At 40.8% G+C, this 23,975-nt stretch overlaps 1 protein-coding gene across 2 annotated transcripts in view; it reads right to left on the reverse strand.

Annotated features, from left to right (window-relative positions):
* The window catches only part of LOC122548917 (1-phosphatidylinositol 4,5-bisphosphate phosphodiesterase gamma-1-like), a 206,325-nt gene extending 182,830 nt beyond the window's left edge, over positions 1-23,495 (reverse strand). For both annotated transcript variants that reach the window (XM_043687892.1, XM_043687891.1), the window contains exon 1: positions 22,721-23,495. In XM_043687892.1, coding sequence (XP_043543827.1) covers positions 22,721-22,940 — 220 coding nt within the window. In that variant the 5' untranslated portion in view covers positions 22,941-23,495. The remainder of the gene's footprint in view (positions 1-22,720) is intronic.
* Positions 23,496-23,975: the final 480 nt, after the last annotated feature.

Here is a 23,975-nt window from a genome sequence, read left to right on the forward strand (position 1 = left end):
AAATATTTATCATGATTTCTAAATGACTTTATCAAAAAGCATTCTTCCACCTTTTTTTTTCATTAACTGAAATGTCTTATGTCCAAAAGAAGATTTCAACTAAGATTGAAAAAGTAAACATTTAATGACATGGTCAAATTTTGTCACTGAATTGTTTTATATATTGATCAAAGTTTTCAACCTGAACATCCTATCCTCTCTTGCTAAGACTTAATATTTTTGTAAAGATTGTTCTGCTGAAGGTTGGTCCTGCAGTCTGCAAAGATGTCAGTTTGGATATTTTCCAAAGACAAAACCGTAACACATAGACTTACCAAATGATAAAATAACTCTCGGTCTTCAATAAAATCCTAAATATTTAGAATCGTGCAACAAAGGGGGAGGATATTCAGCCCATTGTTCTTGGACCTGTCATGTAAAAGTGCTACCTGTGACTCCTTCCCCACAGCCTTACAGTGTTTTTCTTTACAAGTTTATGCACAACTCCTTTTTTTTTAATTTACTACTTCACCTGTTTCCCCCAACTTTTTATGCAGTAAAAACTCATTTGCTGTTCTTTCAAAATTATTTGAAGAAAGGCTAGCAGTTAAGCTTGAAAAAGCCACTTCTGAAGATGAGTCATATCAGACTCAAAATGTTAACTGTCTGTCTCTGTCAAAAAATGCTGCCAGGCCTGCTGAGTTTCTCCATCATTTTCTGTTTGTATTACTCACGTATTTGCTTTAATAAGTGCTTAAGTCACACAGTTTGTACAAAGTTCAGAAAGCCTTTTAAACAAATTGGGAGAGACTTGACAAAAGGACCTGCCCTCATCAACTATTCATCATTTTTGGCATAAAAAATTAATTATAAAGCAAAGGTCAGGTTGGGGTGGGAGAACAAGGGGTCCTGGGAATGACAAATTATTTTTGTAAATCCAAAAGGAACAATAATTTGTGGATTATAAAATCTGCACTGTGAGGCTTGCATGTTCTCATATTTTTGGTTATATTAAATCTAAAATAAGACAATGAACAGTATTCAATCTAAAATACCACAATGAAGAATAGTATTTAAATATTATTTAGTGATTGACTATGTCTCTATATCATTTTCAAGTGTCATCTGTGGTTTAGTGATGATTACATATGCCTTTGACTCCACTTGTTCAAGTCCCACTTGAATATAAAATTTAGGCCCATACTCCATTGCAGTGATGAGGGAGTTGTCATACTGGTGGACGTGCTATGTTTCGAATGACTAATTAAACTGTGGTCTTTCCTGAGGTAAGTATAAATGATCACATGACAGTGTTTTGAAGAAAAGGAAGGAAGCCCTCTCTAGTGTCCTAGACAATATTTACCCCTCAACCAAAACACAAAAACCAATCTGGTCATGATTACATTGCTGCTGCTGAGAGCTTCCTGTTGTCCTCTGGAGAGCTGGTGGTGTAGTGGTAATGCCACTGAGTTAGTAATCAGTGCTAACAATGTATGGAGAGATGGGTTCAAATCTTGCCATGACAAATGGTAACATTTGAATCCAATACAAATGTGGAATAAATGGGGCGACATAACCACTCAGTTGTTGTAAAACCCACCTGGTTCACTCATGACCTTCATTAGATGGAAGTCTGCCATCCTTACCTTGTCTGGTCTATGTGTGACTCCAGACCCACAGCAATGTGATTGATGCTTAACTGCCTTCTGGACAAATAAGGATGTGCAATCAATGTTGGACTAGCCAGCAAAGGTCACATCCAGTGAATAATATAAAAAATCTCTGTGTTACATCAATTACTAACACATTGATTACACTTTAAAGGTACTTTGTTGTGAAATGCTCTGAAACGTTTTTGTGTTTTTGTTATTCATTAATGGGTGAGGGGCTTCATTGACTGGGTCAGTATTTATTGTCCATTCCTAATTGTCCATCAGGTTATGGTATATTTCATAAGAGCTAATTGGCTGATGATATGCTGGTACTTCATAATTAAAAATTGGATTGCTATAATCTATTCTAATTAGGCGCTTGTCAAGTTCGTCAAAGGTTAGAAACTGTTACTGCCAGTAGTATGACTGTGCAAGGTTTGTGAAACGTTTCCTGACATAACCAACTTTATCCAACCATACATTTCCACTGATTTCACTTACCATTAATTTGCAGTTATAATCATCCCTCTGTCTAATTATAACATCCTGACCTGTTCTCTTGCCATTAGACAGCACTGCAGCCTCACAGATTGGTGTTTTATCAAATTTATATTTACGTTGTTTCCCCTAGTATGTCCCCTTCACTCCCACCTTTTATTTCTGATCCCCAATCCCCAGAGATCCTTCCTGTAATCTCATGGTCCTGGGCTTTACCCTAATCCATTCCATATGAATGAAGCTTTCCAATTTGCATAGATCCAAAGGATGGTACATCCAAAAACTACTGCAAATTTCAAACCAAAGACTGCAGAGAAGTCAAGTCCTCATAGAAATGATTGGCCTGATAAAGATACTGCTGCTTGTATCCTATCTTGCATCAAAACCCATCAATCCATGGTCCCTGTGCACACTAACCTATGTTTACCTAATTTCATTCTATTAACATCCCAAATTGAAAATCCTCATCAATATTTTCAAATCCTTTTGCTCCTTATATCTTTGTAAACTCCTCCAGCCCTAAAATTCCCCACAAATTCTACATTCCTCCAATGTTGGAATCTTGCACAGCAGTAATTTTAACCCACTACCACTGAAGACTGGACCTTCAGCTGACAAGCCCAAAATCTCTCCCTCTCTCTCCCTCTCCGTTTGGTGACACTGCTTATAACTGATCACTATGACCAAGCTTTAGCTCACCGACCCTACTATTTATCTTAGTGGCAGAGTTTATCTGATTATATAATTGTGTTATGCCTGCCAGCACTTTACTATGTTACATGGCCTATATAACGCAAATTCTTGTTGTTGCTATGTGGGATGGTGACACAAATATTTTTTTTTCCCAGACACACCTTTTCAGTATTAGCTGTGGCTCAGCTAATAGCACTCTTGTCTGTGAGTCAGAAACCTATGGGTTCATGTTCTCACCTGAAAGACGTTGCCTCTCCAGTGCAGTACTATGGGAGTGCTGTACTGTTATACAGCAGTCGCCTGACGAAAGGGCTATGCTCTGAAAGCTTGTGATTTCAAATAAATCTGTTGGACTCTTACCTATTGTCATGTGACGTCTGACCTTGTCTACCCCAGTCCAACACTGGCACCTCCGCATCATATTTAGGATGAGGCACTAAATCTTCTTACAGTTTTGGTAGGTAATTAAATGATGTAGGTGAAGCTGGGGTTATTAACTGGAGTAGATAGGGTTACTTACCAGAATACATAGGGATGGGTAGCTATTTGGGGTTCAGGATACAGGAGTTGCTAATTAGAATACATAGGGACTGTGGTTCTGCGAGTGCAGAAAAAGGTAATTGCTAATTTGTGTAGGTTGGAAGCTGTTTGCGTTGATTTGACCGGTTTCCATTTTAAGTTAATAATATTTGCAGAAATAGAGTTGTTGTTTTTGACTAAATGAGATTCAGGTTGATAATTGAGTTTATTTCCCTTCACAAATGTCGTTACTTTTTATATAATTCAGCCACATCCTCTCTCCCCTGTCCTAACCTTTGTGTACTGTTTCTATATTTAGAATCAGGAACTTGAGGAAGGACAGGATTGAAGCAAATATAACTACACCCAAATCCCATTGCCTGCTAAAGCAAAGGTCTACTAGAAGCTAATATTTACTGAAGCCTAGTTTGCCATCCATAACTCCAGTGTTTATTGACGTATCATTTCCTGTCTGATTATAAATCCAAATGTTTTTGTTAGGGATGAGGAGAAAGCTGGCTGTGGATTCAGAGTGGTAGTACAATGTGTTCATAATAATGCTTTTAAAACCAAGTCCAGCTACAGTGGAGGAGAGGAGAGGAAAGAGAGAGAGGGAAGAAGAGAACATTTAAATGATTAGTGGAGAGAAAACAGCAGAGACAGACAAAGGGATGAGAGGGAGACTGAGACACTTACAGCAGCCAGAATGATGTTAGAAGCGAAATGAAAGCTGGGCAAGGTGAGAGACAAGAGAGTTACAAGGCAAATTGAGACAGATACAACAGAAGAAATGGAGAATGTGAAGATTAGAGGTAAGGAAATAAGAGACTAATGGTGAGGAGAGAGAGGGACAGAATCTGAGATGGTTTCTGAGAATCAGAAACAGAAGTAGGCCAGTCAATCCATTGAACCGATTAAATCATCAAGATGATGGCTGACCTGATTATTCCAGATTCTTACCGACTATGGTAAGTTCTCACCTCTTGCTTAGCAATAATCTATCTCCCACTGCTTTAAAAGTATTCAAGGATTCTACTTCCACTCCTTTTGAGGAAAAGCAATTTGAAGACAACCCTTTGTGGAAAAGATTTATGGGTGGCACGGTGGCTCAATGGCTGCCTCACAGCATCAGGGACCCGTGTTTGATCCCAGCCTGGGTGACTGTGTTGAGTTGGCACATTCTCCCTATGCCTTCTTGGGTGTCCTCTGGGTGCTCTGGTTTCCTCCCACAATCCAAAAATGTGCAGGTTAGCTGAATTGGCCATGCTAATTTGCCTGTAGTCTTAGGTGAATTAGTCAGGGGTATATGTAGGGTAGGGGAATGGCTCTGGATGGGTTACTCTTTGGAGGGTTGGTGTGGATTTGTTGGGCCGAAGAGCCTGTTTTCACACTGTAGGGAATCATTTCTCTAATCATTTCTCCTCGTCTCCACCTTAATTTCACAAGCTACCATTTTGATACAGTGATTCCCCCAGTTCTAGGCTCTTCCAGAAAAGGAAACATCCTTCCCACATGTAGCCTGTCAAGATTCTGCAGGATCTATGTCTAAACCAAATCATCTCAAATCTTTCTGTTCTAAACTCTAGCAGATACAAGCCCACTCTGTCCCACCTCTCCTCATAAACTACCAGCTCATTCCAGGCATTAATCTAGTGAATCTTTTTATAACTGCTTTCAATGCATTTACATCCTTCCTTAAATACTATACACAATCCTCCAGATGTAGTCATACCACACTCTATATAAATGTATCAGAATCTTCTTGCTTTTGTACTAAATTCTCCTTACAATAAATGAGAACATTTTGTTGCGATTTCTAATTACTTGCTGTACCTGTATGCTATCTGTTCATAATCCATACATTAGGTCATCCAGATTCCTCTGCACCTCTGAGCTCCATAATCTCTCATTATTTAGATGATATGTTTCTTTTTTACTCTTTCTGCCAAAATGGACAATTTTCCACATTACACTCCACTTTCCTGATCTTTGCCCATTCACTTAGTTGACTTATATTTCTCTTTATTTTTTTCTTCATAACTTACATTCCTACACCTCTCTGTATCATCAGCAAAGTTAGCAACTATACTTTCAGTCCCTTTATCTAAATTTTGAGGAAGTTCTGTAGAAGAGTCATATTGAAATGTTAACTCTGTCTTTCTCTCCACAGATGCTGCCAGACCTGCTGAGTCTCTCCAATATCTTCAGTGTTTCTTAAACTTTCCCCCCCCCCCTCCGCTTACCCTAGACATGTGTCCTCTAGTTCTGGACTCCTCTACTCTAGGGAAAATAACTTGTTGTTCTACCCTGTCCATGTCCCTTGTGATTTTATAAAACTCTATAAGGTCACCACTCAGCCTCCGACGCTCCAGGGAAAATAGCCCCAGTTTATTCAGCCTCTCCCTATAGCTGAAATCCTCCAACCCTGACAATATCCTTATAAATCTTTTCTGAACCCTTTCAACTTTCACAACATCCTTCTGATAGGAGGGGGACCAGAATTGCACACAATATTCCAAAATGTCCTATAAAGCCACAACTTGACCTCCCAATTCCTATCAATGAAATAAAGGACCAATAAAGGAAAGCATATCAAACGCCTTCTTCACTATCCTATCTACCTGTGACTCTTCTTTCAAGGAATTATGAAAGAATTCAGAAGCACTTCATAAGAATTCAAGAGCACTTGAAGGTCTCTTTGTTCAGCAACACTCCGTAGGCCTTACCATTAAGTGTATAAGTCCTGCTCTGATTTGCCTTTCCAAAATGCAGCACCTCACATTTATCTAAATTAAACTCCTTCTGCTAGTCCTCAGTCCATTGGCACATCTGATCAAGATCCTGTTGTACTCTGATGTAACCTTCTTCGCTGTCCACCATGCCTCCAATTTTGGTGTCATTCTCAAACCTACTAACTATACCTCCTATGTTCACATTCAAATCTTTTATATAAATGACAAAAAAGTAGTAGACCCAGCAAAGATCCTTGTGGCACTCCACTGGTCAGAGGCCTTCAGTCTGCAAGGCAACCCTCGACCAAGACCCTCAGTCTTCTACTTTTCAGCCAGTTATGTATCCAAATGGCTAGTTCTCCCTGTATTCCATGAGACCTAACCTTGCTAACCAGTATACCATGAGAAACCTTGTTGCTTTACTGAAGTTCATATAGATCACATCTGCCGGTCTGCCCTCATCAATCCTCTTCATTACTTTTTCAAAAAACTCAATCAAATTTGTGACATGTGAGTTCCCACACACAAAGCCATGTTGACTATCCCCAATCAGTTCTTGCCTTTCCAAATACATGTAAATCCTGTCCCTCAGGATTCTCTCCAACACAACTTGCCCATCTCTGATGCTGGGAGAAAGTGAGGTCTGCAGATGCTGGAGATCAAAGTTGAAACTTTATTGCTGGAACAGCACAGCAGGTCAGGCAGCATCCAGGGAACAGGAGATTCGACGTTTCGGGCACAGGCCCTTCTTCAGGAAGGGCCTGTGCCCGAAACGTCGAATCTCCTGTTCCCTGGATGCTGCCTGACCTGCTGTGCTGTTCCAGCAATAAAGTTTCAACATCTCTGATGCTCACTGGTCGATAGTTCCCCGGCTTTTCTTTACCGCCTTTCTTAAACAATGGCACCATGTTAGCCAACCTCCAGTTTTCCAGAACCTCACCTGTGACTATTGATGATACAAATATCCCAGCAAGGGGCCCAGGAAACACTTCCCGAGCTTCCCACAGAGTTCTAGGACCGTGATCAGGTCCTGGGGATTTATCCACTTTTATGCATTTAAGACATACAGCACCTCCTCTTCTGTAATATGAACATTTTTCAAGATGTCACCATCTATTTCCCCACATTCTATATCGTTCATGTCCTTCTCCACAGTAAACAGTGATGCAAAGTACTCATTTAGTATCTCCCCCATCTCTTGCAGTTCCACACATAGGCTACCTTGTTAATCTTTGAGGGCCCTATTCTCTACCTTTTTGTCCTTAATATATTTATGAAATCCCTTTGGATTCTCCATAACCCTGTATGCTAAAGCTATCTCATGTTCCCTGTTTGCCCTCCTGATTTCCCTCTTAAGTATACTTCTGCTGCCTTTATACTCTTCTGAGGTTTCACTCGATCTCTGCTATCTGTACCTGACATATGCTTCCTTCCTTTCCTTAACCAAAACCTCAATTTCTCTAGTCATCCGGCATTCCCTACACCTATTAGCCTCGTCTTTCACCTAACAGGTATATATTGCCTCTGGACTATTGTTATTTCATTTTTGAAGGCTTCTCATTTTCTGGCTGTCCCTTTACCTGTGAATATCTGCCCCCAATTAATTTTTGAAAGTTCTTGTCGAATACTGTCAGAGGAGAAAGTGAGGTCTGCAGATGCTGGAGATCAGAGCTGAAAATGTGTTGCTGGAAAAGCGCAGCAGGTCAGGCAGCATCCAAGGAACAGGAGAATCGATGTTTCGGGCATAAGCCCTTCTTCTGGGATTCCTGAAGAAGGGCTTATGCCCGAAACGTCGATTCTCCTGAATACTGTCAGACTTGGCCTTCCTGCAGTTTTGAAGTTCAACTTTTAGATCCAGTCTATCCTTTTCCATTACTTTTTTAAGACTAATAATATTATGGTCACTGACCCCAACATGCTCACCCACTGACACCTCACTCAGCTGCCCTGCCTTATTTCCCAACATAGGTCAGGTTTTGCACCTTCTCTAGTAGGTACACCCATAGACTGAATCAAAAAAATTTTCTTGTACATACTTAACAAATTCCTCTCTATCTAAATCCTTAACACTATGGCAGTCCCAGCCTATGTTTGGAAAGTTAAAATTCCCTACCATAACCATCCTACTGTTCTTAAAGATAACTGAGATCTCCTTACAAATTTGTTTCTCAATTTCCCTCTGACTATTAGTGGGTCTATAATACACTCCCAATAAGGTGATCATCCCTTTCTTATTTCTCAGTTCCACCCAAATAACCTCCCTGGAGGTAATCCGAGGAATATCCTCCCTAAGTACAGCTGTAACACTATCCTTTCCCAAGAACGCAACTCCCCCTCCTCTCTTGTCCCCTTTTCTTTTTTTTTATAAATATTTTTATTGAAAAGCGTTTTTAAATCTTTTACAAAACATTTATATATATAAAAAAACCCCATCAAAACAGGAAAAAAAAAGTACAAAGAACAAGGCCATAACATAGTACCATTGTTACTAAACAACTCATTATTCTACCAAGGCAAACCTATCTACTTAACTAAAACTAAACTACAAACATATTGAATAAATATTAGCTTAAATTACATTCAAGTTACTTAAATTATATAATGTTTTACTACTTTGTTCTGTCTTACTCATCACAGCTCCACTGAGGCTCCCATCCCTGGGAGTACTCCCTTCAGTACCCATATTCTTTTCCTTCCAGTTTCCTCCTCCCTAGGCTCCATGGGCGCCCATAAAGGTTCCCACAGAATTACTGGATCCATGTTAATTTCAGTCCCCAGAATGTCCTTTAACTCCCTTACTATAGCACTCCAATATCTTTGGATCTTGCAACATGACCAATAACAATGTGTGAGAGAACCTATATTAATTTTACATTTGGGACATCCTGATGACACTCCTCTCTTAAACTTAGCTAGCCTTTCTGGTGCCATATGAGCCCTGTGTAAGATCTTCAATTGCATAGCCTGTGCTTTGTTACATACTGAAATTTTCCTTACTTTCCCCCAGATATCTTCCCATATTTTCGGTGAAATGTCCTGTCCTAACTCTTGGTTCCACATCTTACAGGGTCCTTCCATACCTCTCAGAGCATGGCCTTTCTGTAAATGATATAAAGTACTAAGTGAAAGAGTACCCGTACACCAAAGTACCCTTTTCTCCACATCTGATTTATAATATTGGGCCAGGAGTGTGGTCTTCCTCTGTATATAGTCCCTTATCCTTATTGGATAATCCATATTTCTGACAACTGACTGAGTGACCTCAGGACCTCTCCCTTGAGCAAATCTCCCAAATATAGAATTCCTTTGTTCTCCCATGTCTTAAAGACGGAGTCCATTGCCCCAGGTTTAAATCCTTGGGCTCCTACCAACAGGGTAAATGGTGAAGTCTTAAACCAATTGCCCTCGTCTTGCCTCAGTATCCTCCAGGCTTTCACTGTATTCCAGATAATTTGACTATTGCATTGCTGAGTCACGGATTTTATCTTGTCCATAAATAATAAATTAATTAGATGACATTTCGACTGTGAGGTTTCAATATCAAGCCATATCGATTCTGAATTCCCCCGTACCCAGTCACCAACATATGTTAACAAAGCACTTATTTGATATTTCTTCAAATCCAGAGGATCCACCCCTCCCTCAGCTTGTGAAAGCTGGAGAAGGACATTCATCTTAATCAGAGCTATTCAGCCCAGACATAATCCCTCCCATGGCTGTAAGTCCTGTTTTATCCTCTCTAGTAATTGTACAAAGTTAGCTTTATATAACAGATGGAAGGAAGGGGTAATAAAATACAGAAGGGGTATCCCAAATACAGAAAACCTTTTGGTGACCACCTAAACAGGAGTTGCATTTTATCTTCAAGTTAGGCATCTCCACTAAGCCCCCTACTGCATGATTTCCAATTTTGTGAAATTGATCCTATAACCCGAAAAACTACCATATGAATTAATTATTTGGATCAGTCAGGGAATGGACTTCTCCAGTTTAGCCAAGAATGAAAGCACGTCATCAGCATATAGGGTAATCTTATGTTTCCCCCATTCCCATCTTTGGTGCTACTATTTCAAAGTCTCTTATAGTTTCGGCTAATCGCCAAAGTAAATAGCAGCGGTGATAAAGGGCACCCCTGTCGACTTCCTCTTCTAATATTAAAATTATTTGACTTAATACCATTTGTAATAACTACCACCTTAGGATACTTATACATTACTGCTACCCATCTCGCAAAGGATCCCCCCCCACCCCAAACCAAACACTCCACAACCTCAAATAGATACAGCCATTCTATCCGATCAAAGGCTTTTTCTGCAGCTAAGGAGACCACCAATCTTTGGTGGCATACCTGTACTGTATTCAGTACTTTCCTAATATTGTTAGAGGAACTGCAGCCCTTAACAAAAACTGTTTGGTCTTCTTTTATAATATGAGGCAAAACCTTCTCCACCCTCAGAGCCATCACCTTTGATAAAATTTTGAAATCTACATTCAGTAGCGAGATTGGTCTATATAAAATACATTCTTCAGGGTCCTTCCCTTTCTTTAAAATAAGGGAGATATTAGCTTCCCTAAGAGTAGATGGCAGACAATCCCGTGTATAACAGTATTTGTACATCCGCAGAAGTGGTTCCACTAGTATGTTTATGAATTCCTATCCTTCCTACAGCATTTGTATCCTGGAACATCAAGCTGCCAGTCCTGTCCATCCCTAAGTTGCATCTCTGTAATTGCTATGATATCCCAGCCCCATGTTGCTAACCATACCCTGAGTTTATCTGCCTTGCCTGTTAGGCCTCTTGCATTTAAATAAATGCAGTTTAACTTGTTAGTCCTACGGTGTTCTCTGCATATTTCTTGCCTGCACTGACTATTTGACTTGTTCCTTTTCTCAACTATACCGGTCTCAGATTGATCTCTTTCCTCATTGTCTCCCTTGGTTCCCCCCCCCCCACCTTACTAGTTTAAATCCTCTCGAGCAGCTCTAACAAATCTCTCTGCCAGTATATTTGTCTCCTGCCAATTCAGGTGCAATCTGTCCTTATTGTACAGGTCGCATCTATCTCAGAGGAGAGTCCAATGATCCAAAATGGTGAACCCTGCTCCCCTGCACCATCTCCTCAGCCACACATTTACTGCTTTATCCTCCTATTCCTACCCTCACTAGCTCATAGCACCAGGAGTAATCAAGATATTATTACTCTCGAAGACCTTTTTAAATTCCTGTCTAACTTTCTATTTTCTCCCTTCAGAATCTCATCCTTTTCCCTTCCTATGTTATTAGTTCCAACGTATACAATGCCCTCCCGCTGGCCCCTCTCCCCTTTGAGAACAGTCTGCACTCTCTCTGAGATATCCTTGAACCTAGCACCAGGGAGGCAACACACCATTCTGATTTTTCGCTGCATGCCACAGAAAAGCCTTCCTGTGCCTCTGACAAGAGAGTCCCCTATCACAATCGATTGCTTGGAACCTGAAACATCCCTCATTACATTAGAGCCTGTCTCAATACCAGAAACTTGGCTGTTCATGCTACATTCCCCTGAGAGTCCATCACCCCCTACATTTTCCAAAACAGCATACCTGTTTGAAATGGATATAGCCACAGGAAACTTCTGCAATACCTGCCTCCCTCGCCTACCTTTCCTGGAGTTAGCCCATCTACTTTACAGTATCTGCAGCTTTTCTCCCTTCCTATAACTGCTATCCATCACACTCCCTAGCTCCTGTAAATTCCTTATTGCCTCTAACTGCTGCTCCAACCGATCCATGCAATGTGATAGGATTCGCAATCAAAAACACTTGCAGATATAATCATTAGTAACATGGAAACTCTTCCTAACTCACACATCCAACAGGAAGAGCACATCACTTTACAAAAGGCCATCTTTGTTCCTTCACAATCTACAGACCCAGAAAATAGCAGCATATTATTGGTCTAAAAAAAACTGCTCCAGGCTAACTTAGCACTTCTTTTAAGACTTGAGAATCAAGTCTATCAAGACACAAGGAGCTGGAATTAATGCTTTCAGAGAGCAGTGTTGAAGTTGCTAGTTACATTTCGTGGGGCTAATGTACTCGTTAGAGGAAGTGCATCTGGGTAACCCATTACAATAGGTGGAACAGTTTTACTTATTAAATGTGTTTGCTTTTTGACTACATTGATTGGTTTTGCTAATATGTTCATGCGCAATACACTACAATGTAAAAGCTGAACTTGTGACTGCTGAACATTTCCTAAGAATGTAGATTTATATTGTTTATTAATATGACTAGTTTTAATCAATAGATTCACGTTTGTAAAATGATCATAGAATAGAATGCCTCCAGGCCCTTCGGCCCAACAAGTCCACACCGACCCTCCAAAGAGCATCCGACCCGAACCTCTATATTTACCCCGGCTAATGTACCTAACTTACACATCATTGAACACTATGGGCAATTTAGCACGACCAATTCACCTAACCTGCACATCTTTGGATTGTGAGAGGAAACCAAAGCAAACCCAAGCCAACACAGGGAGAATGTGCAAAACTCCACACAGACAGTTGCCGGATGCTGGAATTGAACTCAGGTCCCTGGCACTGTGAGGCAGCAGTGCTAACCACTGAGCCATGGTGCCACTATAATATTCCAGAAGTAACTTTAAATGGAAACTCACAGGGCTGTCAACAGCAAAATAGACTATATACTCTAAAATTAGATGACACAGACCCAAAAAGAGACACAGTTTAAAATGAAGGGATTTCCCACTTAATATGGAGGGTTTTGTTTTCTCTCAATGGGTCATTAGTCTATGGACATCTCTTTCCCTGACAAGGGAGTCAGGGTAGACAGGAAAATAGAGGCTACAATTAGATCAGCTGCGACCTTATCAAATGACCAAGAGGCCGAATGGCCTATTTCAAAACCCCAATGCAGATTGGGGTCAACCTTATTTATATCATTCTGCACTCCACCTAATTTCTGATATGCTACATCATTTGTGTAATTGTCTGTCATGAAATTATTGCTTCTATCTATTATTTAGAAGATTTTGATCTTGTATTTCACCATCCAATAAAGTGTTCTACGTGCACCTGATAAATAAATTAATTGAGCTTTTACTCTCATGTTCCACAATCTAATCCAAACTGCCTTATCATTGCAATATTCTGGCAGCCAGCCAGTCCCTCTGTAGAGGCAACTTGGAAAATAACCTATCAGCTTGTTTTATTACTTAAACTGGTATTTGATATATTTTAGTAAGATGTGTATTGTTTTTCCAAACTCCTCTTTCATGTTCCTCCCAGAGTTGTTACTCTGAGCTTCTGTATTCCTATTCTGTGGAAACGGAGACCCAAAACATTATCTCCTTTTCCAATTCATCCATTCTTAGGACCAGAAAACTAAAAAACAAGTTTCTATAACCTCGTGACTATTTTGTCACAAGTTGGTGTATCCTTGCTACTATGCTTTCATAAGGTTAATGGTAGTCAGTTGGCTGGACAGCTGGTCTGTAATGCAGAGTAACGGCAATAGCATGGGTTCAATTCCTGAACTGGGTGAGCTTATCACAAAGGACATGCCCTCTCCCCTTAACTAAGGCATGGTGACCCTCAGGTTAAACCACTACCTATCATTTCTTTCTAATGAGAGGACAGTACTGTAGTCTGATAAGACTATGGTGATTTTACCTTTCACTTTTTCATTTCTCCCATATTCATTTCAAATTGGCAGCTACTATCAAGCCAATTGTGGTTGTCTTGTCACCAAGCCTTGGTAATTGAAAACAGCCTCATGCTTCAGTGCATTACAAATATCTAGTTCCTGGATCACCTGTTTTATTAGATATATTTCCTGTAATATGGTGATCAGAACTTCTTGCAAACTCCTTTGCTTTGTTTATCCTCCCCAAACACGATCTTTCACATATCTCCACATTGAGTTTTCTTTTGTCACTTTCCGCAGATCTCACCCATCCATTGAATGTCAAGGATCAGCGGTTAGATTGACTCTACTGTTTCTAATGTTTAACGGTTGAAAATGGGAAAAAAGCAATTAAAACATCTTGTAGTCTTTTTCACTTAAAAGGTTGGGATCATGTTGCTTAAAAAGGTTAACATCAACCTGAAAAGGTTTTCTCCTTTAGAAGGAAAATCAAAATGAGCAGGTGTGCTTTCTGAGCTGGGGATGTGGTGTTTATGTTGCTTGTAATCATGCCAGTTCATGGTGATTGTTCATTTTGGATGTTAAAGCTAAATTAGTTAAAAGCATTCAGTAAACTCTAAAAGGCTATAAAACTTAATTATTTTACCAGAACAAAGAAGAAATGGAAATGAATGACAATTAACATTGAAATCAGATTAAGTATCCTTCAGAGTTGGCTACATGTCATGGACATTGGTCAAGGGTAAGAATTTTCTCCATTTTTAACACATGGGTGTGTGTTTATGGAAATGTGTTGCTGTTTGGAGCTGGGAGAGTGCTGAAGCAGACATGGTGATGCCATGCTGGGGTAAAAGGCGAGAGATGAAGGAAGCTCTGGGGGAGCATTTATATTTCAATGCAGTGAGAGTTGGGTGAAGGAAGCCCACATCTCTAACACGACCCTTCCTGTAATACGGTGATCAGAACTTCTTATAAACTCCTTTGCTTTGTTTATCCTCCCCAAACACGATCTTTCACATATCTCCACATTGGGTTTTCTTTTGTCATTTTCTGCAGATCTAACCGATCCATTGAATGTCAAGGGTTAGTGGTTAGATTGACTCTTATTGGAGATGGTCATTGCCTGGCATTTGTATGCAGCAGTCTACACCTTTGTTCCTCACTATCAACCACACAGCCAATTTTCCTATTATCTACAAATTACTTAATTCTGTTTCCTACATTTAAGTGTAGATTATTGATATATCCCACAAAAGCCAAGGGAGCCCAGAACTGAGGCCTGCAGAACGCCACAACCAACAATCTCCTAATGCAAGATCTTCTCTTTATTTATTAATTAATGGGGCATGGGCATTGCTGGTTGGGCCAGCATTAATTGCCCATCCCTAGTTGCCCTCGAGAAGGTGGTAGTGAGCTGCCTTCTTGAACCGCTGCAGTGTGTATCCTTTAGGACAACCCACTATCCCATTAGGGAGGGCATTCTAGGATTTTGACCCAACGACGTTGAAGGAATGGTGATATATTTCCAAGTCAGGATGGTGAGTAGCTTGAAAGGGACTTCGCAGGTGGTGGTTTTCCCATGTATCAACTGCTCTTGTTCTTGTAGATGGTCATGGTTTAGAAGATACTGTTCAAGGAGCCTTTGTGAATTTCTGCAGTGCATCTTGTAGATGGTACATCTGGCTCCTACTATATGTCAGTGATGAAGGGAGTGAATGTTTTTGGATGTAGTGACAATAAAGCAGGCTGCTTTTTCTTGCATGGTGTCAAGCTTCTTGACCATTATTTTGGCTTTAGTCAGCTAAGGAAGTGGACATATTCCATCACGCATGAACACACAGTATGTTGCAGAAACTCAGCAGATCTGGCAGCATCTGTGGAGATATTTGGAGTCCAGTACGACTCTTCATCAGAAGTGTCCAGTTCTGAAGAAGAATCATACTGGACTTCAAATGTTAACTCTTTTTCTTGCTCCACAGATGCTGCCAGACCTGCTGAATTTCTAACAGAATTCTCTGTGGGTATTTCCGATCTCTTGCAGCAGCAGTGTTTTGCCTGTATTCCATCACACACCTGATAGATGGTGGACCGGCTTTGGAGAGTCAGGGAGTGAGTTTTTTGCCACAGTATTCCTAGCCCCTGACATTCTCTGGTAGGTACTGTATTTATATGGTTAGTCGAGTTGAATTTCTGGTCAATGGTAACCCCAAGGTGCTGATAGTGGGTAATGCAGTGATGGTCACACCAGTGAATGTCAATGGGTACTGGTTAGAGTGTCGCTTATTGGAAATGCTAATGGCATTTGTGCGGTTTGAATGTTACTTGCTACTTCTCAGCCCAAGCCTGAATGTTGTCCAGATCTTGTTGCACTTACAAATGGACCACTTCAGTATCTGAGGAACGATGGATGGTACTGCCATTGTGTGTTCATCAGTGAACATGATCTCATGATGGAGGAAAGGTGATTGAAGTAGCAGCTCAAGATAGTTGGGCCTATGACACCATCCTAAGGAAATCCTGCAGAGATGACTTAGGGTTGAGATGACTGGCCTCCAACAATCATAACTATCTTCCTTCATGCTAGATATGACTCCTGTCAGGAGGAAGAGAGCACTGCAGATGCTGGAGAGTTAGAGCCAAAAAGCATAGTGCTGGAAGAGCACAGCAGGTCAGGCAGCACCCGACAAGCAGGAGCAGGAGATTTGATGTTTCGGGCACAAGCCCTTCATCAGGAATGGGGGGGGGGGGGGGCAAGGGGGCTGACTTCCATCAGCAGAGTTTTGCCCCTGGTTACTTTTGCCTCCAGCTTTGTTAGTGATCCCTGATGGTGCATTTGGTAAAATGCGACCTTGACATCAGGGACAGTCACTCTCACATCCCTTCTGTTAGCCATCTGCTTTGGTTCCTACCTCTGAGTAAATCTTTGATCCAACTTGCAACTTTCCTATGGATCCCATGAGCTTTTTATCTGCTTGGCCTGCCATTTTGGACCTTATTAAAAGTTTTGATAAAGTTCATGTGTCTAAATTTAACACTATACCCTCATGGACCCTTCTCATTATCTCCTCAAGTATTTAGTCAAGTTAATCAGATATAATCTTTTTTATAGCTCTTTTGACTGTTCTCGATTAATCTAAGCCTCTCCAAATGACAATATTGGCTGCCAGACTTTCTTTCCAATAGTTTGCCTGTTATTGCAGTTAGAGTGACTTGTCTGAAGTTATTTGGATTCTTGCTTTTACATAACGGTACAACTTTAGAAGTCTTCCCGTTCTCTCTCATCATGGCTGCAGTCAAAGAATACTGAAAAATGATGGTTAGATCTCCTATAGTGCCTTCCCTTCCTTCATTTAGCATACTGGGCTATATTACATCTTGGACCAGAGACTTATTCACTCTCAAGGAGGCTAAACAACTCACAATGTTTATCCAATGCAATATCATGTATTCTTTTGCCTTAACTGCAATGCCTGCCTCATCTAACTCTTTTGTGAAAACAGGCACAAAGCATTCATTAAGAACTATGTCTTCTATTCATAGATAAATTACCTTTGAGATCTCTAGCCCGACACTTTCTTTAGATATCCTCTTGCCCTTTATGCATTTATAAAATGTCTTTGAGGTTTCCTCAGCAATAGGTTACTTACCTTTGCTTTCCCAATTTCCTTTTTTTTAAGTTTCACCACTGTCCTTTCTATACTTCATCAGGCTTTCTGCAGCATTGAACTTCTTTGTTGCTTTATCTTATTCAATATTCTCTTTGATATCTAAGAGACCCAGACTTGGGGTGCCCATCCTTTTTCTTTGTGAAAATGTATTTTCTCTGGACTTCCTTCATCTCCTTCTTGAATAACTCACAGTACTTTGACATTAACTTACTTGCAAGTAATGGGATCCACGATGAAGTGGTAAGTTGGATACAAAATTGGCTTGGTCATAGAAGACAGAGGGGAGTTGTGGAGGAGTGTTTTTCTAACTGGAGGTCTATGACCAGTAGTTTCCTGCAAGGATCAGTGCTGGGACCTCTATTGTTTGTAATATATATAAATGATTTGGATGAAAATGTAGGTGGTCTGATTAGTAAGTTTGCAGATGATACAAACATTGGTGGAGCTGTGGATAGTGAGGAAGGTTGTCAAAGGATACAGCCGAATATAGATCAGCTGGAAAGTTAGACAGGGTTTAATTCAGATTAAACAAGTGTGAGGTGATGCATTTTGACAGTTCAACTGCAAGAGGTAAGTAAATAGTAAATGGAGGACTCTTAGGAGCATTGATATACAGAGGTATCTTGGGTTGCAAGTCTGCAGCTCCCTGAAACTGGCAACACAAGCGAAAAGCAGCAAATGGCATGCTTACCTTCATTGGTCAGGGCACTGAGTATAAAAGTTGGCAGTCACAGTTGGAGCATTTGTGCAGTTCCTGTCCACAACAGGAAGGATATGGAAGCTTTGGAGAGGGTGCAAAAGAAGTTTACCAGAATGTTGCCTGGATTGGAATGTATTAGCATGGATAGTCAGAGTCTATCCCCCAGGATGGAAATGTCAAATACTAGGGGGCATAGACTTAAAGTGAGAGGGGAAAAGTTTAAACGAGATGTGCAAAGTAAGTTTTTTTTTTACACAGAGGATGATAGGTACCTGGAACGCACTGCAAGGAGAGGTGACAGATCCCTTTGTATGTCTACACTTCCCATTTAAATAATACTCTGCCTTTCTGTTTTTCACATCAAAGTGTATAGCTTCACATTTGCTACATCTTGTACTACATCTGCCCATGTTTGCTCACTCCTTCAATTTGCCTAAAATCAAGCCTCCTTATATCCTCCCCACAACTCACAATCCTACCCAGTTTTGTGTCATCAACAAGCTTGGAAACATTGCATTTGGTTCCATCATCCACATATTTATCTATGTTGTGAATAGCTGGGGCCCAAGCACTGATACTTGTGGTACCCCACTAGTCACTGCCTGCCACTTGGATAAACACCCACTAATTTTTTTAAGAGGGACCTTATCAAAAGAGTTCTGAATGAAGCAGCAGAACAGTTGGAAATTGAAAGACCGAATGTGTCCATCAAGAAGCAAGGTAAAATAACAAAAATATGAAGATTTTTACTGTGACAATGTTTTTTTCAATAAATGTTTAGTTCATTTATGTTATATTTAATTTGTCTTAAACATAAAAAGGCATTTCAATTCGATCATAGCCTGTTTCATGTGGGAACAGGACACTTCTCAGTTCCTAGATAACCATGATTTTGAGGAACTCACATCCGAGATTTTGATGCTTGAGCTGCAACTGGTGTCACTGTAGTATGTCTGGAAAAGGTATATGGATAGCATGCTCCTGGAACTGGTCATTCTGCAGTTTAGGAAAACATTTGGAGTACTGTCTTGAGTTTCGGTCTCCTTACTTAAGAGAAATATTATTGCATGGAAAGCAATCCAGAGACAGATCCCTCTGCAGATTCTGAGAATGAAAGGGGTTGCTTTATGAAGAAAGGTTGAGCAGGTTACGCCTACACTGACTAGACTTTAAAAGAATGGAAGGTGATCTTATTGAAACATCTAAGTTTCTTAAGGGATGTACGGATGCTGGGGCAATGCATCTTCTTCTGGCACAGTCTATAACTAGGGGACACAGTTTAAAACCAAATGGTTTCCCACTGAAGATGGAAGTGAGGAGGACCTTGTTTTAACAGAATCCCAACAGTGTGGAAGCAGTCTAATAGGCCCATCCAGTCCACACCAACCCTTCGAAGAGCATCTTAACCAGACCCACACCCTACAACTCTCTATTTTCCATGGCTAACCCACCATGGGCAATTTAATATCGCCAATCCACCCTAACATGCACATCGTTTAGACGGTGGGATGAAACTGGAGCACCCAGAGGAAACCTACACAGATACAGGAAGACTGTGCAAACTCCATATATACAATCGCCTGAGATTGGAATCAAACCCAGGACCCTGGTGGTGTGAGGCAGCAGTGCTAACCACTGAGCCACCGCACCACTCTCAGGGCTTTTAGACATTTTTAATCAACAACGGAGTTAAGACTTGAGGGTGGCAGGCAGGAAAGTCAAGTTAAGGCCACTATCAAATTGGTTGATGGTTGTAGTGAATGGTGGAGCAAGCTCAAGGGTAAAGTGGACTACTTCTACTCCTCTATTTCTTATGATCAAGCAGGCAGAATGGGTGACTGCCAGATAATCAAGTGGAATGTTGCATTGTGAACACTATGCAACATTCCCCTGGATGAACTGTGCTCTCTAACTGCTATTCATTTTGATTACTGATAAAGGTTATGATACCTCTGAGGATCACAGCTAGAACCAGGATTACCGCACCTTGGGCGCTACATCTGTGGAGAGGTGGACAATAGGATGGTCAGGAAAGAAAATTGATCGCTGATTCAATTATTTGATGACCAGACTGGATCTTTGTGGCCGCAGATATAACAAGGATTCCCTCATGCCACGGTCAAAAGGTTCATTGAGGTACTGCCAAATATTCTGAGGGGAATGTCTGCACAGTCAAAAGTCATGACCTATATCAGTGCTAACGACACAGGGAGGAAGAGGAATTGATGTCCTGCAAGCAGAATTCAGGCAGCTAACCAACATATAAAAAGTAAGATCCAGAGGTACTTATCCCCAGTTTATTCCTACTGATATCTACTGATGAGTATAGAAACAGGAAGATAATTGAAAGTGTGGAGGCAGAGATGAAAAAGGTGAGAAGGCTTTAGATTCCTAAGGCATTGGAAAGGTAGAACGTGTACAAACTGGACAGGTTATATCTTAACTGAGCCAGGACCAATATCTTTGAGGGAAGGTTTTCCAGTTCTATTGAAGAGTTGGGGAGAAAGGTAAAGATGCAGTGAGATGAAAAGGAGTATAAATTAGCAAACATTACTTGCTGACAGGAAGTTTACATAGTTCCAATAAGTGACTGGACCTACTTACTGAATTACTTACTAAATGACAGTAATCCATGACTAGTTAATTAGAAAACTGAACCTTTCTATATCCAGACTCCATTTCATTGTCCCATGAAACAGTTTTTAAATGTAAAATGGTTACTAGTAATTTGGTAAAATTTAGAGAAAGTGAGGACTGCAGATGCAGGAGACCAGAGTTGAAAAATGTAGTGCTGGAAAAACACAGCAGGCCAGGCAGCATCCGAGGAGCAAGAGAATCGACGTTTCGGGCATAAGCCCTTCTTCAGGAGTGAGGCTGGTGTGCCAAGCGGGCTGAGATAAAGGGCAGGCGGGAGGGAATTTGGAGGAGGGGCGCTGGGAATACGATAGGTGGAAGGAGGTGAGGGTGAGGGTGATAGGCTGGAGAGGGTTGGGGGGCGGAGAGGTTGGGAAGAAGAGGTCGTTTGACTTGCAATCTTCTTCCCGACCTCTCCGCCCCCACCCCCTCTCCGGCCTATCACCCTCACCCTCACCTCCTTCCACCTATCATATTCCCAGCACCCCTTCTCCAAATTCCCTCCCACCTACCCTTTATCTCAGCCCGCTTGGCACACCAGCCTCACTCCTGAAGAAGGCTTATGCCCGAAACGTCGATTCTCCTGCTCCTCGGATGCTGCCTGGCCTGCTGTGTTCTTCCAGCACCACATTTGGTAAAATTTGACTAATTAAAAAAACTTCTGTGAATGAGTTTGAGTAATCCTTATGACTCCAAATGGTTCCATTTTATTCCAAGTATTTTGGAATCACATTTGACTTCAGAAAAGCATCTACCTCTTCCAGGTGCTGCAATAGGTTGCCAGTGGAAAAAGAAATCCCTTTGGAAAAATGCATCCCTTTCTCCCAATTGAAATGAAGTCTAGCAATAGCAAGTCTATTCGCCTCTGTGCTGTACATATAGTTTGCAGTGTGAGGCATCAGGGATGCTAGATCTATGGACCATAAACATTAGACACTGACAAATTCAATGAGGAATTCAAGTAAAACCAGGCAGTGGTTAGAACATAAAACTCCTGACCACATGGAGTAGTTGAGCTGAGTCACATTGATGAATTTTAAGAGGAACATAGATACACACGAGGGAGAACTGAATGGAGGGATATCTTGCTGACTTAGAAGCAGAATGGGAAAAGGGCAGAGCATAAACATTGACATAGACCCTGGTGAACTGAACAGTCTGCTTCTGTGCTGTAAACGTCTGTATTCTTCTAATTGTCCTGGTGTAGCAGATCTCAGTGGCCAAGTGCATCACCAGTGTTAACTAAAAAGGCCTTACATTGATAAATGACCGCCTGGTTGAGGTACCAAGTAAGAAGCACACGGAAATAGACTTCAACAAGAGTTGATCCTTGCCGAAGAGGAGGGAAATCTACAACTGTGCAGTGAATCTAATCAGAAAAACAGGAATTCCAAATCCTATTGGGGATCCACTATTTGACAGCTACCTTTCCCAGTCTGTACTACTTTGAAAGTGTTTAAACCATCCTTCTGGTATCCAACAAAATATATCATCCAATGAAATCAGATGATCTTGCTGTTACAAATTGCAAATCATTATAATGCAGACATCAACAACCTAAGATCTTTCTCAAAAATAAATCCTTCGTGTTTCTTTCTGCAGGGGAAATGAATTGATAGCTAATTTTAGAAGGAATTGTAACATTTTAGCAGGAATCGAAATTTGGTGTTCAGTGTATATTTAAACAAATGCCTCCCACACACCCACATATTCAACAGGTTACATCCATCCCACGTAGCCTTAAATTTCTGTTGAGATACATGGTTCAATCAACTGTCCAATATAAGTAAGTATGACCTCCCACACCATCACTGAATGACAAGGTAATGCGAGAGAACTTAAACTAGGTTACATTTGTATGTGTCCCTCAGGAGAACCTAGTTAGCTTGTCTGCATGTGATGGTCCTATCTGAACCCTCAGACACCAAGAACCTATATATTCCCCACTGCCCAACATTTTACAAACAATCCAAGTGCTGCTTTTATTTCACTTACTTTCGCCTTCGATCTTGTCACTGGTCCTGCACCAGATGATCTGCCTAGTCTCCAGTTTCACCTGAAAAGTTTTTCTCTCGGGTCTCTGCGATTTCTTCTGGTAATATAAAGTCATGACAGTGCCCAGCTCCAAGTTTCGGATGACTCTGCTAACGTCTGCTTCCATCCTTCCATCTTCCAGCAAAAATCCGTTTGGAAAACCGACTCTGGACCCTGACATCTTCAGCGCATCATCCGTGAAATTATCTTTAGGTTTGAAGAACGTGACTCAATATCAAAAACAAAAACAGGTTTTCCAATCAGAATTATAAACGGACCCTTTTTATTTGCATGGATTTTTCTTCACTGTAAAGCAGACTCCTGCTGGGCAGGGTTAGGGAAGTAGATAGTGGCGTTCCCAATTCTAATATACAGTCCTACAAACAAACGTGGAGAAAAATTGCCGGTGAATTCGCTCAAATGATGCAGTGCTGGATCCTTGCCTGTTTCCTGGTTGTCTGGATGTTCTTCCCGTTGCTGTCAAATCCTCGGTTGTGCTGGCAGGAGCATTGAAGATGGAGGAATAGTCCGGGAAATGTATATCTACATACATACAGGCACACGTACACATACACAGACATACATTTATGTATGTATATATATACACATATAGCAAAAATGTGCATATATATGTATTCCTCCTCTTTAGAATTTTGGCAGTGCAGCTCCAAGTGAAATCGACACGGTCAAGAGGCACAGCTGAGCCCAGAGGAAACAGCACATACACACACAGCCGGAAAGAGATCAGAGACAGGAATCTGAAATATTACTGGCTCGGGGGAGGAAGAGCGTGGAAGAGAAGGGGGATAAAAATGTGCTGGAAAGAATGAAAAACAGCGACATCTAGAGAGAAAGAGGGTAGATTAAAACAAGGTGTGAAAAAGACGTGGAAGAGAATACGATGCGGGATAACCATTATATAATATTGATATAGTGTATTTTTTTATTGGAAACAAATGCCTTCAAATTTACTTATTTTTTGGGTACAGCTAAAGGGTAGAGAAGACAATTGAAAAGTAGATGCTGAATGATGCGGGAGCCTATTTGTATGAAATATGTGAAGGGTCAGCAAAGTAATTGGATTTGAAACGACCATACCAGAGAGGTGACAGATAAGTGAAACAAAGATATACCAAAAAATACATGTACAAAACTTGGTGAGACCTCCCTGGTGATTATGAACCACAGTCAATTTAGCACAGTACGGCCATCTTTA

The sequence above is a fragment of the Chiloscyllium plagiosum genome, chromosome 4, assembly GCF_004010195.1.
Source record: "Chiloscyllium plagiosum isolate BGI_BamShark_2017 chromosome 4, ASM401019v2, whole genome shotgun sequence".
NCBI classification, from domain to species: Eukaryota; Metazoa; Chordata; class Chondrichthyes; order Orectolobiformes; family Hemiscylliidae; genus Chiloscyllium; species Chiloscyllium plagiosum.